The sequence below is a fragment of the Cydia splendana genome, chromosome 11 (assembly GCF_910591565.1).
Source record: "Cydia splendana chromosome 11, ilCydSple1.2, whole genome shotgun sequence".
In the NCBI taxonomy this organism is placed as follows: Eukaryota; Metazoa; Arthropoda; class Insecta; order Lepidoptera; family Tortricidae; genus Cydia; species Cydia splendana.
In genome coordinates, this window is record NC_085970.1 from 21,788,235 (window position 1) to 21,806,175 (window position 17,941).

At 42.5% G+C, this 17,941-nt stretch overlaps 2 protein-coding genes across 4 annotated transcripts; one reads left to right on the top strand and one right to left on the bottom strand.

The window, feature by feature from the left end:
* Positions 1-110: 110 nt before the first annotated feature.
* On the bottom strand, positions 111-13,977 carry LOC134794856 (replication factor C subunit 2). The gene is made up of 4 exons (XM_063766658.1): positions 13,500-13,977; positions 1,821-2,042; positions 1,008-1,244; positions 111-735 (listed from the first exon to the last, which is right to left on the bottom strand). The coding sequence occupies exons 1-4, from the start codon at positions 13,860-13,862 to the stop codon at positions 508-510; spliced, it is 1,050 nt and encodes a 349-aa protein (XP_063622728.1). The 5' UTR covers positions 13,863-13,977; the 3' UTR covers positions 111-507.
* Positions 13,978-14,244: 267 nt separating this feature from the next.
* LOC134794863 (charged multivesicular body protein 2a) lies at positions 14,245-17,317 on the top strand. Of its 3 annotated transcripts, none has more exons than XM_063766669.1 (6): positions 14,245-14,390; positions 14,535-14,731; positions 15,249-15,461; positions 15,634-15,731; positions 16,304-16,401; positions 17,163-17,317. In XM_063766669.1, the coding sequence occupies exons 2-6, from the start codon at positions 14,564-14,566 to the stop codon at positions 17,300-17,302; spliced, it is 717 nt and encodes a 238-aa protein (XP_063622739.1). In that variant the 5' UTR covers positions 14,245-14,390; positions 14,535-14,563; the 3' UTR covers positions 17,303-17,317. The 3 variants fall into 3 exon arrangements, with proteins under 3 accessions (XP_063622739.1, XP_063622738.1, XP_063622737.1); XM_063766668.1 differs by having other exon boundaries at positions 14,245-14,382; XM_063766667.1 differs by having other exon boundaries at positions 14,245-14,382; positions 14,545-14,731.
* The last annotated feature ends 624 nt before the right edge of the window (positions 17,318-17,941 follow it).

Sequence of the window (17,941 nt, forward strand, 5' to 3'; positions counted from 1 at the left end):
AGCAAAAGTTGCTAAGCAGGTGAGGTGTACAAAATTACCTTGACACACTCTTATTATCTTAACAATAAAGTCACGTCAAGACTTCGGCAGCTGACTGTACAAAAAAGGGTAGGTGCTGTATTATCCAAAAAGTATAACAATTTATTCTTACACATTATTTAAAGGCATGGAATACTTCAAGACAATCCTGGTTTCATATGGAATAACTTAAACTTAATTGTCTCACTAAAGCTAAGGAGAGTCAGTACAAATAATTTCTTCACTTTGTGTATACTATTAAAAACACAATGACCATTTGAAGATGTCATTTCATGAATGTGAAAGGTGAAAGTCTTCATCAATCAATTTAGGCATATTACCTCTATAATGCACTCATGAAGTTTGCTTACGATTTTTTAGCCACTTCACTGTGCCCATCCGCACCACCACACCACACACATCCATATAAATGGTTGTAATTTATAAGGCATCACTAGTTCCCCTAACACTGGGCAACACCCTCCAACGTCACCAGTCCGACTCCCCTCCCCCCGCCACCCGGCACATCCTCGCCAGCAGGCCGGCCAGCTGGAGCGGCGCGGACAGCCCGTCGGCGACGCGCATGTGCGTCAGCCCCACCTCGCGGATGAAGGCGAGCCGCAGCTCCTCGCTCGCCTCCAGCGTCTTGCACACGCGGAAGATGTTTGATACGATGTCCTCAGCCGCGTAACCTAGTTTGCACAACTTTGCAATCACCTGCAAAAGAAGAATAGAGTTGACTACTGACTCATGTTTAGTTTATACAAGGATAAATGTGCCTTATCCAAGATAAACTTTATGACTCAAACAAGATGGTAAGACATGTGCTAAAAGATGTACAGGAAAGTGTAAGATATCCAATGAAGACAACGTCAAAGATAAGTAAATACGGAACCAACATCATGAGGGATTAGATATATAGTTTGAAACTAACTCACAAAACATTACAATACCTAGTCATCTTATACATAGGTGTTATGTACACATACCTTATAGGCCTCGTGTATATCCTGCCTGGTACAGGCCTCCAGCATGCCCCGTACGAGCATGGGGTGCGGCTCGTCGCACACTTTGAACACGCTGTCCGGGGCCACGTGTCTGAAGCCCTGCGCCGTGGCCTGCAGGTTGTTGAGCGCAGCGCGGAGGTCGCCCTGCGCTGTGAACACTACTGCGCTGACGCCTTCTTCCGTGTAGGAGAGCTGCTCTTTCTCGCATACCTCTACCACCTGCAAACAATTTAAATAAGATGCAAACATTATTTATTTATAGCCTTATATCAGATTTTTTTTTATAAAGATACAAATATTAGCCGATAGACAATTCCAGGAATTTTTCAATCTCAAATTTCCTGTCTAGAAACAGGAGCAAGACTAGGGCTATCACAGTCAAATTAATTCTGATGCTTAATGCTTAAATATGGATACTCAGATCAGGTAAAAATATTATTAATAATTTTGAAATTAGAAGAGATTTTCATGCAAAATCCCTAATTAAATTACAAGGCTGCATCCTACAGTACAGTCACCTGCAATAATATGTGACACACTCTTATGGCTCTACAAATAAGATCGTGTCAGATATTTTTGCGGCCTTCGTTGTGTAACATATTATTGCAGGTGACTGTACCATCCCCCACACTGTTAACTGTACATTGCTGGACCTTATGCCTTTTGTAATAAGGTCCACCGATGTACAGTTACAAATGTTGCTTTAAGTGTTTAACTGACCAAGGTCTGTCACCTTGTATTGGCATTAAGGTTTACAAATTGTTTGTAAACAGTGTGATGATGATATATACTGACCTTGGCAAGTATCTGAGCATCTGTAAGCTTGGAGTATCGTAGCACAGCACACCGGGACTGTATAGGCTCAATGATCTTTTCAGAAGTATTGGCTGCTAGCGCAAAACGTGTGGTGGCCGAGTACAGCTCCATAGTGCGCCGCAGCGCCTGCTGGGCACCCTCTGTCATGCTGTCTGCCTCATCCAAGATGACAATCTTATGTCGACCAGGTGGCAGTGTCACCTGCAACCAAAACCATCCCATTTTCAATTTTCATTTGTCTGTTAATATGCTAGTTTTGTACAGATTATTTCACAGCAACCATGAAATCTAATAATGAAAAGTTTAAAATTCCTGAGCCCAACTATTTTTATTGTGTTGTATAATAGAGCCTCCTCTTTATTTGGAAATCATTAAAAATGCAGCCTATGCCAACCAGGCCTCCATTTGATTGATTGAATTTTAATGTAACATTTATATTTTCAAACTTATTTTAGCACAAAAAAGCAAAGTTAGCTGTTAAGCAAACCTAAAAACAAACCTAAAAAGCATCCTTTATAGTTATACTTAAGTAATTTATGAGTAATTTAAGATGAATGTGTTTCTTTTGCATATACTACATGTTTACACTTATGAGTGCAACTACATCGGAATGCGGTTTTTTGTCAAGCGACCCACGTGCACGGGTAACATTTATTTAACTCGACGGATAAAATAATTGATGCTAATTATTGACTGAAAATAGAGGATGGCGAATCCTGTTTCCACCGTGATACAGTTTAATACTAGTACGGGGAACAGATGTAGCTTACTTCATTCATAAAAATCATAAAATGTTTATATTATTTTATTGTAATCAAAGGCACGTTAATCTAAAAGCAAGGGATACATGTGGTGGATACTATCCCCGAACGCACAATGTGATACATCCGGAGATGGTCCCCGCCAGGTGCAAAGACTATTACAGTGCAGCACTTTTGTGCTGCAATGGGAACTAAGGTCATGGGCTATAGATTTGAAAGTTGGATGGACTGGATAATGGGCTATGGGAGAGACTAGCGGACACCTGCCGTGACAATCAGTCTCAAAATTGTAAATGACAGGTGGTGACTCGCCAACTCATTGAGTGGGCTCCGCAATGGCCGCACGCACAGTGCGACAACAGGGCAACACTTTGGAGTGGCTGTGAGGTTGTCGAGAGGTGAGTCTGCGGTAGCCAGATCCTGGTAATCTGTTCAGCAGGCCGCCAGCGTTATGACATTTTACACTTCCAACTTGGAGCATAGGTCCCGCTTTTGCGACTCCATTCTGGCCGGACAATCAAGGCAAGCACAGAGGTGAGGGCCAGATGACAGGGCCCTCTGGAATAGGGGTCCGCGGTGTCGTCACTCACCGTCAGCTCGCCACAAGCTGCCCCCGCGGGACATTATTATTATTATTGTGGTGTTGTGGGCCTTTGAGTGATGCATTGACCAGCATTGATCTATTGTGACGGCCCTTTAAGTTCATTACTAATGCCCGTTGCATCCAGAAAGTTCCAGATTCTTTGGGCCGTAATGTTTTGTACCTCATAGGCTTGCACTACGTGTCGCCCTAGGTAGGTATGTACTTCTTTTTGACATTAGTAGTCCACAAGAACAGAGAATGTGCATTGCAGTCTCCTCTGACTCCTGACAGAACCTGCACGTCGCATCTTGTTTCTTGCCAATTTGAAACATATGTTTGTTCAACTTGCAGTGACCAGTCAGTATTCTGGTCACCGCGCAGGTTTTGTGCCTTTTGAGTCTTAAAAGCTCCTTAGCAGTTTTGCTGTTGAACCCTTTGATCAGAGCTTTTGAGTGTTCTTGTCCTTTAACGAACTTCCACCAATCGATTGCTCTCGTTTTTTCTAAGTTGCTGAGCAGAGAATATGCATCTCGTTTTGTGTTTCCACAGAAGGGTTCTGGGCCGTTCAGGGGTGTGTCTGCGCCCTTTCTAGCAAGTTCGTCCGCTTCTTCGTTTCCTTTAATGTCGGAATGCTCTGGTACCCATCTAAGTGTAACTTTGTTGGAGTAAGCCAGTGCATTTAGGTTTGTTTTACAGTTCTGGACTAGTTTTGAGTTTGACTCAAGGGATTCTAGTGCCAGCGGAGCAGCCTGGCTGTCTGAGTTGATGTAGATAAGCTGGTGTCTTAGGTTTCTATCCAGGTTGATCTCCGCACATTTGTTGATGGCGAAGACTTCTGCCTGGAAGATTGAGGCCAGTGTGCCCATGCTGACGCTAGCTCTGAGCTTAGATCTCTCACCATAGATCCCACATCCTACATCATTGCCTTTCTTGGAAGCATCTGTATACCAGATGTGGCTTCCCTCTTCGACGTACATTTGGTTGTTGATCCATTTGTCCCTAGGAGGTATTTCTACTGTGTACAGTTTGATGAGATGACATTCGGTGTGCGTGTCATCAGTGGGCATGCTAAGGGCTCTATTCCTTTAGATTGGTTAATGCCTGAGAGCGCCATTTTGGCCTGTTTAGCGTGCATATTCTGTAGACGCACTGCTTGGCCTCCTTTTGCACCTGCAAGTGGAGTAGTATGATGTCCAGCAGTGCATCTAGGGCCGCTCCCGGTGTCGAGGAGTAGGCGCCTGTTACTGTTAAACAAGCCGTGCGTTGCAGGCTGTTTAGAGTGTCTATTGCTGTCTTTTGGCTGGTTTTGTTACACCAGACTGCGGAGGCGTAGGTGACAATTGGCCTCACTACCGCTGTGTATAACCACATAGCAATTTGGATCTTAAGCCCCATCTTGCTCCTGCCATTCGACAGCATGACCACATGGCCATTTTCGCTTTTTGTATAATGTTTCTCAGGTGACGGTTCCAAGTTAACTTTTGGTCAAAGGTGACCCTAGATACATGACTCTGTATTATTTGTCCATTAAGTCTTGGTTTTGTGAGTTTATCGAGCTTCCGTTTCCTTGTGAATGGTTAAATGGCAATTACAGTCTTGCTCGGATTAATGGACAAGTCATTATCTCTACACCATTTGAATATTGTGTTTAGAGCTCCTTGCATTAGGTTGGATATTGTGTTGAGGCAAGGGCCTTTGACCATGACTACAAGGTCGTCGGCATATCCTTGTGTATCAAAGTCTTGGCCTGACATGATTGCAAGAAGTAAAACGCCTCCTTGTAGGCACCCTTTAGTGGTATAAAATTCATGCTCTATATACTACATATAGTATTGATGGTCAGAGTGGCTACTCTGTTCGAGAGCATGCTATGTACCCATCTGGTGGTTTCGTCTACTCCCTTTGATTTCATACCATTAAGTATGGTCTCTGTGGGCGTATTGTCGAAAGCACCTTCAACATCAAGGAACGCACATAGAGCGGTTTGCTTTTCCTCTAGGGTTTTCTGCACCTTGTCAACCTGGTTGAAAATTATTTCGGCGACACGGCGGTTTTCAGTTGTGTCGCATGTTCCGGTGTAGGATTTGGTCTATGTTTGGGGACAGATTATAGCCCCTCAGCAACAGCCACCATGCCCTGCTGACTGGGGGTGGTCCAAACAACATGGTTATTGGGAGCCCATATGGACAAGCCTACCTGCGGCGGCTGCTGCTTGTTTAGAGCTTATTCGTTGCCACTGCAAAACAAAATGCGCAGGGAGGTGCAACTGTGTTAAAAAAAAACTAAAATGCACAGTCCCATGGGCATGTGATGGCAATTACGAACAATATATATCTTATTTTAACCCGCATTTTTTGTCAAACATCTCCTATGTTAATTTTATCACATTTATAATACTTAACTCTATTAGCGAAAGTTTTCCCAACATCTTTATTTATATATTTAATTTATATTTGTATATATATCACGTCCAGAAGTAATTTATTAATGTAATCTACCACCAGAAGAATAACAACTTATCAGAAATCATCTAAACATACTTAAAAATCCTAAACGTTGCATACCACTCTTACAATGCAGGGTACGCCGCGCGACATGACATCACTGTTTAGAACGCTTCTGATTGGCGTTTCAGTAAAAATGGCCGATTGGAGAATTTTGCACTTTTATTTTATTGAATATATTAATAATCCTTCAGTTTATACTGAGGTTGGACCAATTTTTTAGAATCATATTAAAGGGGCCCACTGATTACCAGTCCGCCTGCAGTCTCTGGCCTTAACGGGCGGCCTGCCGTCCTAGACCAATAACGTCCACAAACATAAGCGATTATTGCCGGCCGGCAGTGGTCTGCTGCCACCTCTGCGACTACAGACGAGTCGTCAGTTTCCCACCGTACGGCCGTCCGCCGGCAATAGTCTGATATAATTTTGACAGGTCCCTACAAATTGACAGTTCGCCGGACGATATCAGCCTGTCAGTTGATCGCAAAAGGCCACACATTAACAGTTCTACTTCAGATTTTGAACTGACGGCTATTCGAACTACGGCTCGTCGATTCCGGTCAGCGTCGACAGATATCTGCCGGACAGTCCGTGGCCTGCAGGCCAATTTACACACACATTATCAGATAGCCGGCTGGTGGCCTGTTGGCCGTCATCTGCTGTCAGTCGAGAGCCTTCAGTTTCATGTTTTTCAACTAGTTTAATTTTTTCATCAAAATGGACAGTCGACGTCAAAGATAATGTTTACACTTTAGGACCTTATTCCTTTGTAATAAGGCAAAAAATGTAAACATATTTTTGACTACTATAGTGAAATCTGGTTAAAAGGGGATATTACTGCAATGTTCTGCCGCCAGAGTGCAGCACTACCGACTCAGTAAATTCATAGACTAACTTATACATACTGTGCCTTAAACTGTTTTTTGACAAGTTTTCACAGACAATAAAATATGACATTGATGCATCAAGGCAGTTTGTTAACAAGGGCCTACCGGTAAACGCGAAAATCGAAATTTAGTTATCTGCCTCTTTATCGCTCGAATACGCAAGAGTGATAGAGAGATTAGATAACGAAATTTCGATTTTCTTGTTTCGCGGTAGGCCATGTGATTGACGTGACGTGTGATGTGTCAAACAAACCAGTTTACTGTATGTGCCACAAAGGTGCCACCTACGCACTAGGTTGTTGTCGAATACAATGGCTCGCTTTTCGTATATACTTGCGAATGATTACATCGAGGATGAACGTGTCACTGAGTTTCATAGGATACTTTCCCAAAACACAAATTACCGTCCCCGCGACGTACTTTTGATGCAGGCTATGCATCTAATCGAGTCCGTTCCCGCCGAAGAAGAATTAATGATATATTAAATATGTAGTAAAAACTACAAGGGTTGCGAAACTATAAGGGTTCCTATAAGGTAGTTGAATACGGAATCCTAAAAACAGGCAAACAACCTCTGTAAAATATAACGATGCGAGCGGAACACTAAATGCCTCGAGCTATCTCGGGCTTGGCCAAATTATTTATTACAAGGTATTAAACAAAAAAATCATTTGGGTAACGGCCAAGTAGACCTAATATTATGTAGAAAAGGTTTAAAAGAGTAGAATGAATATAATAAAAACATAACAGTAAAGTATTTTCATTTCTTTCAATTTGGTATACATAGATAGTACCTAAATAAGAGCCGGTGTAAGTAAAAGTATGTTGAATCCACCGCTTGCAGCTTGTGACTCCATATCCTTTTTTTGTAATAATTGTCACATATTACGAGAATTTCGGGTAGGTAATATCGCCACGCCACCCTCTGTAACTCCGAACACAGTTTGCTCGCAGATATTCTCTTAACTTAAAACGGAATGAATTAATGATGTCATAATTCGGATCCCACTTGTAGCTGAAGAATTTCAAGCGTAGGTCTTATCTCTTGTCTAAGCAGGTACCTCCATACTTGCGCTAGTGTTTCTACCACGTGTCTTTATAGCGGAATCAAAACGCACAATAGCTAGTCTTTTCATTGCTAGCTGCCGTCAACGCCATCGAAGGTATACCTCCCGGCGTTGTCTTGAGAACTATTAAAATTTTAACCAGTGTTGTTATATTGGGACGCTAATTTCCCTATTTGAATCTTTCAATGTTTGCTCCTTTTTTACTCGGTTACTTACTCTTCCAGCAATCAATAATCAAGTCTGTATTTTCAAATATATAAGCCATGCAAATACTATAATAACATGTCACATTTAAAATTAATAGAGAAAAAAATAAGGTTTATGTTATAATTCTCTCTATGACATTTATTTTTGACTGACAGTAAACAACAGTTGCGAGGTAACAACATGATAAATAAAGAAAAGTCTTGACAAACTAGATACTATGCAACCTTCGCATTGTTGTATTCATGCCTTAAAATTAAAATGATGCCTATGAACCAACTATGAACTCTAACTACTAGAATTAAAGTTGAATTTTACTAACGTACATATCTGTTTTTTTTTTACTGATTCTATTTCAATTTGACAGAAGCCCTACCGTATTTAAGGTTAATAACTCGGAGTAAATATCTATGGAGCGGCCATTAACAGGCGTTCCCCTCTGCAAAAAGATCGCGGCCGCCGGTCAAGGAGGTTATATAAAACTAGTTGCCACACGTCATACGCCATTCAGCAAACGTCAGTCTAAGCGGAATGATAGGAGCCGAAAATGCCGAATTGCAGCGTTTTCTCGTGCAAAATGAGATCGGAAACGTCTAGTCTATAAAAAGAACACGTTTCTTATCATATGTAAGTACTATTACATCTAAATATTATCAAATAGTGCATTAACTTTGCAAATAACTAAAAAACATTGTCAATCTGATAGTGATACCAGTGATATGATATTAGATCTATTTTAGGGTAATTCTAAAGAAGACTTTCTAAATATTAATTAGGTAACGAGTAGAATTTCTAATAGGAAATATTATGCGAAACTCTGCGTAGGGGGCGCGACTACCACAATCCATCACAATCTGGGGGTCCGCCGCGGAACAAGAAAATTTAAAATTCGTTATCTAACATCTCTATCACTATTGCATATTTGAGCGAAATAGAGAAAAGAGAAAATTTACTAGCTAGCTTAGTGCTACACTCTGGCGGCAGAACATTGCAGTAATATGCCCTATTTGCGTTGCTTTTTGTTATAATATAATTTATGTAACACATTATTTTTATATAACACCTTAGTTTCATATCAACCTAATCTATTTAATCAAATAAATAGATCTATAAGAATAAAGAAAAGGGGGACGGGGGATCAAAAAGTAGTCGAAAACATCTCGCGTGATTTGTGCACAACCCCTAAATAACGTAAAATTACCGATAGACTCTTTTTTTTTAATTAATTTTTCCTTTAGTTTCTACATATAGCTGGTCAAGCAGATCTTGTCAGTAGAAAAAGGCGGCAAATTTGAAAAATGTAGGCGGGAAGGGATATCGTCCCATAGAAAATTTGAATTTCGCGCCTTTTTTACTGACAAGATTTGCTTGACCAGCTATATATTTTTATTTAACATGTCAAATATTTTATTAATTTAAGGTATTTACGGCTGTCACTTTCCATAAATAGGCACTTTTAATTTATTACTCTGGTATCACCGTACCAATATTAGTGATGGGACACCATAAAAACGAATATCGGTAAAATCGATATAAACATAATGAATAATATACAGATGGTCATGATGCCTAGCGAACACCAGCCATATCGTACAAACCTCAAGGAGTGATATTCCTAGGCAGATGATGATCTGCCTAGTGACCACCAGCCATATCGTGCTAACTTCAAGGTGTGATATTCCTAAGCAGATCGTGAAACGCCGGCATGTCATGATCTGACTAGTGACCACCAGCCATACCGTTCAAACCTCAACATTTAGGCATATCGAATAAGTAGGATGTCCTAATTTTAGCAAATGATAACCATTGAAATGGCTTGACAGCCTACTTATAGTACGTGTTTGGGTAGCGTATGATTTTAGTACCTACCTAGTACCTACGCATTCTGCTCCAAATGCCATATAGAATGCAGCACTAGCCGTGGCAAAAAATGCAAAAGGCAGATTATTAAATGGCGGCGTTTCATGATATGCCTAGGAATATCTCGATATGCCCGATTTTACGATCTACCGCCGATATATACAGGGTGAAATTTAATTCACTGGCCAAATTGAAACACCCGAAAGAACTCGAAAAAATATTAAACACGTGTTTTTTCTTTTAATACCGCTCAGTACATTTTTTTCGAAATAACTCATCATCAAGTTGTCCTAAAAACCTCGTACGTTATGGTGAACCGACAACTACCCACTACACCCGCTTCTCTCTTATCAGTTAAGGTCATTGACACCCCGCCCCTCCCGCTGTTTGCAATCGCGTCACCAATTATGAACCCTATTGCAGCGAGATAAGACGCTTACCTACATAAGTTGCTAATTTTTCCTTCATACTTTAACGGGCTTAGAGCCATCAAAATGCAAAGGCAACCCATTTTTAATCTAAAATATTATTTCTGACTAATGATTATTAACAAAACGTCCGTGGCTTAAAAACAATGAGTAAAAACTAGGTCAGGAATCTTTGCATTCAGGCGTATTTAAAAAATTGAATCATCTTATGTACTTACATTTGATTAAAAGTCGACGCAATTAACGAAAGTCCCACGAGATGGTACTCTTGGATTCAATCCTTGTCTGCGAAGGCGTGGAACTGATTCCATTTCGTATAATCTTTGTGCACCACGTAAACACTCACCACTTAATAAATAACACCGTACCATTTCCTAATATTCCCGGTTCGAAAACATTTTTTTAAACCTTAGTACGCGCGCGATTATTATTTTAAGGTTGGCGAGTGACGAGTGACTAATCATTTATGCTAACCGTTATGTTTACCGCTAGCGCGGAATGGTTTAGACTACCCTCGAAATTGATAAACCTGCCTACCATCGCCAACACTAACTAGGTGGACCCTATTGCAACGATTATAAGGTTTAGTGAAGGTCAGATAAGGGTTTTGCTGATGTTGTTGTTAAAACCTACTATTAGGTTTGTTTACATTTGTGGTAATAGGGTGACCACGACTCGTGGAAAGTATTTAAAAATTGAAAAATGAAAATTAAAAAAAAATGTACTCTTTTTTTTCGCTAAATAGATTCCTTAAGTGTAACCTAGTGCCTGGAATGAATATGGCCAGTGATTTAAATTTCACCCTGTATACTAATTATCCCCTACTCAATATTCCTTAAATGACATCCTATGGCCGCGTTCCATCTCTGTCATCAGATCTGCATGCTCGATAGTATATTGCATTGCTTTCAGAAGTAAACCAACATGTAAAATATTAACTAATGAACTGATAATAAAAAATCATTCTATATCAGCTTGCAAGATTCGCTCTAAACAAATTGACAAACTATTAGAAATAACATCTAAATCATCATAAGTTAGTAAAATGCTGGTACAAAGACTTGATATTGTATTATTATTATTATTGATAAAATCAGAAATTAAAATTCATTGTCAATTTTATCGACAATATTATCGGCGCGTCCCTCGCACTATCTAGGTTTACTTAGAACTGACGTCATCTCGTTCACGGACAGGGTTGTCTGTGTTTGTTCTTGTACTTGTGTGAATATAGTTTTTGCTAGTGTTTGATAATTTTGTCGTGTGCGTGTGTAGCGACGCATGCTAAAAATGCATTAGTGTTAACATTATTTGTGTGCGTTACCTCGTCCCCCGCGCCAAATACGACAGAATTTTTCAGATAGAAATTAGTGCGCGTCTCTACTCCATAGATATTTGCTCCGAGGTTAATAAGGTCTACTGGCCTTAAAATTGTGTATGAAATTACAAGCAAATATCAGCGTCATAAATTAAGTATTGGATCCGTGATGTTCGAAGACAAAAAGTCGTATGCTTATTTTAGGGACTATGAACTCTTAAGTACTAGGAATAAAGTAGAATTTACTAATGCTGTAACGTGTGTCGATCGCCGGCCGGCTACCTCATGATGTGTGTTTGACTGGACTCGAGGCCACGGACTGTCCGGCGGATATCTGTCGGCGCTAACTGGAATCGTCAGGCGGCCACACACTATCGGTTCGTGTAAGTCGTCAGGCCGAAAACTGACAGAGAACTGTTTAGTGTGTGGCCTTTTGCGGTCAACTGACAGGCTGATATCGTCCGGCGAACTGGTAATCAGTGGGCCCCTTAACATATATGTTTCATTGAAACCATTATTTCCATGATTCTTTGTTACTTGCAACAGGCCTATAGTGGCGTACAAATACTATACTACTTATAAACATAAAACATGCATTATTTCAAAATTCCCCTAAAAAAATTTCTAAAAAAAAAAAATTTTTTTAATCTTTAACCCTTAAAAAGGCCTGACGCATTTTTTACTTTTGATTACTGATTCGGGTAGGTAATAGCTTAAAAAGAAAAGTAATTTCGTGATTTTTTTTTTACTACTCCTAATTCAATAAAAAAAAACCCGGTGGTTTTTATATGCCCACTGCTCGTGATCAATGGTGCTACGTGGTCCTTATATGGCCACTGCCTTGTTAGCCATACAGAGTAGTTTTAAGGGCAAGTCATGTGCACATCACATTTACACTTGCGTCACGAAATGCACTAACTGCCAGCACTTTCTTGGCTCGCATGGATCTCGTGGCTCGTAAGATTGACCGTTGAATAAATATTTAATTTAAAAACCAAAGGAAAATATATTACTTTTGTACTATGAGGGTTCATTCATAGTAATGAATCTTACCCTTAAATGTCATGTAAACTCCCTGCAGGGCAGAGGCCACTTATAAACCACTCAAACGTGCCCCAGACGGGCAGAGGCTTCATACGAACCACAAACTTTTAGGTCGAATATTTTATCATTATCAGAAAACAATAACTAAGGTAAGTTATGACTTACTACACATACATTATCTAATAATGTACCCTAAAAATACAAAACAAAATACTTACAGTATTTTTTTTCGGCGTAGCGAATTTATACAGCGGGAGAAATGTACAAAAACTGCCATTTGTTGTCGATTTGAACTTGACAACTAAATTTTCAAAGAAATTTGTTTTGACACCTGTCATTTTTTTACATTCCGATATCACCTACTTAATAGACTTTACGGCAATGACATTTTGCGGTCGTTGTATTCACTCAGCTCACCAAAAAAAAATCATTTGCTATGTGGTAATTATAGATACACAACCTGTTTAAGGGTTAAACCGAAATTTACAAGTTGTAAATTAAATATTAATCATTAGAATTTGTTTTTGTATTTGTATTTTAAGCATCAAGAGCAGAATAAATCAAAATTATTAGAGGTACAAGTTACTCATTAAGTATATCCATACCTACTATATATCTTATACCTTTAAACAAGCAATTCTTGTTATTTATTTATTATATATATTTCGGGGATCTCAGAAACGGCTCTAACAATTCTAATGAAATTTGCTATATGGGGGTTTTCAGGGGCGAAAAATTGATTTAGTCTTATCTCTGAGAAAACGCGCATTTTTGAGTTTTTATATATTTTCCGAGCTAGGCTCGGTCTCCCAGATATTATACTATAACCATACCTAATTGGGGCTCAGGTAACCAACTGATCTGTAAAAATACTTAAAAAGACAAAGCTCAACCAAAAGGCAAAATTGAATGGGACTAGTATCAACCATATTGCATGCCATGGCACCCATGAAATATGTATGAATGGTAATAACATAGTAAACAATGAATTGTGATGTGAACCTTCTGTTGCGCGAACATCTTGATCTTGTTGCGCACGACGTCGATGCCTCGGTCGTTGGAAGCGTTGAGCTCGAGCACGGCGTCCTTGAACGCGGGGCCCAGCAGCGCGCGCGCCAGGCACAGGATCGTCGTGGTCTTGCCCACGCCCGGCGGGCCCGCGATGATGATGTTGGGCGCGTTGCCCGTGCGCGCGAACACCGCCAGCCGAGCGACAGTATCCTCATTCCCCACGATGTCTGCAAACGTCTGAGGCCGGTACTTCTCGATCCACGGCAGGTGTCCCGCCGGCTTGCTCTGGCTCGCTTTCGACGCCTTCGGCTCCGGCTCGTCCACTTCCATTATAGTTATGTCGTCGTCGCTCATTGTCCTGACGATTTACGAAAGCAATATAGATATAAACACGTTCTCTTTTCTCGAAATAAAATAACGTTGGAAATAAAAGAAAAATGTAAAAACGCGCGCAATGCGCGCTTACACTTGCCAAATGCCAAACCAAATTTGACATTGACAGTAGACCACAGACTAAACTTTTTTTTTTCACGTAAATGAATCCATACTGTTTAAGTTATATGTTTAAACGACTGTACTGGATGTAGCACACGTATAGAAGTTATCATAAACTGGAATGGTTTTACATGACAAAAGGAGTCAAAATGACAGAAGATTGACAGAAGTGAACACTAAGGAAATCCCTATTTGGGTAAACAAAATTTTGTTTCCCAACCAAAACCTGAAATTGGTATGTAAATAAATTTGCCCTAAAAAAGTGCACATTTTTATACCTACGTCGTTTTATTAAAGTTGACCTTGTAGCGAGTTGAATGCCGAATATCGAGTGGTGAATCATCACATCACATCATCTACTGTATTTACGCATACACAGGTAAACATGTCTCCAAATGTAATTAAGGTCTAATTAAATGTAAACTAATGACCATGCGCATTCTATCGAACCAAAAATCATAAGGTATCAAAAGATTTAGCCACTTAAATTATGTATACAAGTGTCCTTCAGTGTTTTAATGACATTGGTAGTTGAGGGCAGGTCCAGCTGAGCAGCTAGGATGGAGTGGTTGTTCGGGCACCGCATGACGCCGGAGGAGATGCTGCGCAAGAACCAGCGCGCGCTGAACAAGGCGGTGCGCGACCTGGAGCGCGAGCGCGCCAAGATGGAGCAGCAGGAGAAGAAACTTATCAATGATATCAAGAAGCTGGCCAAGGAGGGGCAGATGGTACTGTCCAGTATCTATCTACCCATACTACTCTATAACTGGAAACACTTAAGTGAACATTTTCAAATAACATTTCTATCCCAAGGCTTACAAATAAATAATCTATATAAGTATAAAAAAAAAAGTATTTTGCACATAAATTAATTTACCTGGGCAGATGTTAACATACAAATAAAATTTTAATTCATATGTAAGAACTATGTACACCAAAATTGCTATATGTCCCCATCTTTAAGTTTTTGTTTCTGCCTGACACTACAGAAAATATTTTAGTTACACATTTTCATTTTGCAGACAATTTTTTCTGAAACTTGTCATATTTTCAGGATTGTCAGAAACTAAGTTGATGTGAGTGAACCTAGTGCATATCCCATTTTATGGTTTACAGAAAAAACACTGTGTGCACAAATGAAATATTGCCAAAAGAGGACTCCACTATAAATACATAATAATTTACTGTTTCCAATGTTTACTTTTGATGTTGTAAAATTAATGAAAAATGACGTGGTGTCTTTAGGATGCAGTAAAGATAATGGCGAAAGATCTGGTGCGCACGCGGCGCTACGTGCGCAAGTTCATGCTGATGAAGGCCAACATCCAGGCTGTCGGCCTCAAGATCCAGACCCTCAAGTCACAGTCCACCATGGCGCAGGCCATGCGAGGCGTCACGCGGGCCATGGCCACCATGAACAAGCAGTTGAACATGCCACAGATACAGAAGATACTGCAGGTTTGTGCGTGCTCTATAAGTTATCTTAGTCTGTGAGAGGTAGGAGTTTAGAAAATATTAGAAATATAGAGCTATTTTTACTATGTGTTTATTACAGTTTATGAGTTGTTTAACATTGAGATTCCCGTTTACATATAAAAAAAAGTGTAATGTCTAATTTGATACATTTCAGGAGTTTGAGAAGCAGTCAGAGATCATGGATATGAAAGAAGAGATGATGAATGATTCCATTGATGAAGCCATGGAGGGAGACGAGGACGAAGAGGAGAGGTAACTGCACTCTCATCTTATTGATTAATATATGGTACCCTCATCCACATTGTTCATTGACAATTCCTAAACCATATTGCAAAGACAAAGTGCACCAAAGGTCAGGTTAAGAGTCTTGCCACTATAAACTAAAATTAATGTCATATATGAAGGAATAATTACCAAAGCATCCAGTGTCCAGACAACGCTGGTTCAATTCCGACTCTAGACACTGGAGGCTTTAGTAAATTTTTTCCTTTGTATGACATTTATTTCAGTTTATAATTTAAATAGTATGTCTACTTGAAATAACACAAATTAAAATATTTTCATAGAAAGTAAGATAATTAGAGTCTTGCTACTGCATGTTGCTGTTATTATTAAGTTAGGAGTCTAGCTTAATTGGACATGACCAGTTTTTTATCGTCCGATTCGGCTAAAGCTATTTTCAGACGACGACCGATGACGACTGACGACGATCATCAAGTGATTTGTCTGCTCGTTTACCTCCTTCCTATATCATAAAAAAATAGGTTATTGTGTGAGTTTGTAAAAGCAAAAGCAATGGCTTAACGCGATGTGTTTATGTTCAGTGACGCGGTGGTCGGACAGATCTTGGATGAGCTGGGGCTGCAGCTCAACGACACGCTGTCCGGGTTGCCGCAGGCCACGGGCTCGCTCTCGATATCTGGTGAGTTTGGATGAGTTGGGGCTGCAGCTCAACGACACGCTGTCCGGGTTGCCGCAGGCGACAGGCTCGCTCTCGATATCTGGTGAGTTTGGATGAGCTGGGGCTGCAGCTCAACGACACGCTGTCCGGGTTGCCGCAGGCCACGGGCTCGCTCTCGATATCTAGTGAGTTTGGATGAGCTGGGGCTGCAGCTCAACGACACGCTGTCCGGGTTGTCGCAGGCCACAGGCTCGCTCTCGATATCTGGTGAGTTTGGATGAGCTGGGGCGGCAGCTCAACGACACGCTGTCCGGGTTGCCGCAGGCCACGGGCTCGCTCTCGATATCTGGTGAGTTTGGATGAGCTGGGGCTGCAGCTCAACGACACGCTGTCCGGGTTGCCGCAGGCGACAGGCTCGCTCTCGATATCTGGTGAGTTTGGATGAGCTGGGGCGGCAGCTCAACGACACGCTGTCCGGGTTGCCGCAGGCCACGGGCTCGCTCTCGATATCTGGTGAGTTTGGATGAGCTGGGGCGGCAGCTCAACGACACGCTGTCCGGGTTGCCGCAGGCGACGGGCTCGCTCTCGATATCTGGTGAGCACGGCCATGTCCGCGATCAACTTGTTAGGCTAAACTGGCTTAACACCTTCCTATCCCGTTCCTCCCGTACTTTCAACACTAAAGCTTAGGGTATGACAAAACCGAATTGAGAAACTTGTTTTTAAATTTTGATGTCAATTAAAAGTGGGTAAATTCTGATGTTTGATATGTGTCGTTGCAGCGAAAACGCCAGCATCGCCTCAAGCAGTAGCGGGCGGTTCCGGCGGCGGCGGCGGCGTCGGCGGCGTCGGCGGCGGCGCCGGCGTGGCGGACGCCGACGCCGAGCTGCAGGCGCGGCTCGACAACCTGCGCCGCGAGTAGCCTGCCACGCGCTCCACACTCCGTCGGCGGCGGCGGCGGCGGCGCCGGCGTGGCGGACGCCGACGCCGAGCTGCAGGCGCGGCTCGACAACCTGCGCCGCGAGTAGCCTGCCACGCGCTCCACACTCCGTCGGCGGCGGCGGCGGCGGCGCCGGCGTGGCGGACGCCGACGCCGAGCTGCAGGCGCGGCTCGACAACCTGCGCCGCGAGTAGCCTGCCACGCGCTCCACACTCCGTCGGCGGCGGCGTCGGCGGCGTCGGCGGCGGCGCCGGCGTGGCGGACGCCGACGCCGAGCTGCAGGCGCGGCTCGACAACCTGCGCCGCGAGTAGCCTGCCACGCGCTCCACACTCCGTCGGCGGCGGCGTCGGCGGCGTCGGCGGCGGCGCCGGCGTGGCGGACGCCGACGCCGAGCTGCAGGCGCGGCTCGACAACCTGCGCCGCGAGTAGCCTGCCACGCGCTCCACACTCCGTCGGCGGCGGCGTCGGCGGCGTCGGCGGCGGCGCCGGCGTGGCGGACGCCGACGCCGAGCTGCAGGCGCGGCTCGACAACCTGCGCCGCGAGTAGCCTGCCACGCGCTCCACACTCCGTCGGCGGCGGCGTCGGCGGCGTCGGCGGCGGCGCCGGCGTGGCGGACGCC

Coding starts and splice junctions, on each gene's coding strand:
- LOC134794863 (XM_063766669.1), top strand. CDS start 14,564: ATGGAGTGGTTGTTCGGGCACCGCATGACGCCGGAGGAGATGCTGCGC. Junction 15,462..15,633: donor AGATACAGAAGATACTGCAG/GTTTGTGCGTGC, acceptor GATACATTTCAG/GAGTTTGAGAAGCAGTCAGA. Junction 16,402..17,162: donor GGGCTCGCTCTCGATATCTG/GTGAGTTTGGAT, acceptor GTGTCGTTGCAG/CGAAAACGCCAGCATCGCCT.
- LOC134794856 (XM_063766658.1), bottom strand. CDS start 13,862: ATGAGCGACGACGACATAACTATAATGGAAGTGGACGAGCCGGAGCCG. Junction 2,043..13,499: donor AGATGTTCGCGCAACAGAAG/GTTCACATCACA, acceptor TTTTGGTTGCAG/GTGACACTGCCACCTGGTCG. Junction 1,245..1,820: donor ATGCTCAGATACTTGCCAAG/GTCAGTATATAT, acceptor AATTGTTTGCAG/GTGGTAGAGGTATGCGAGAA.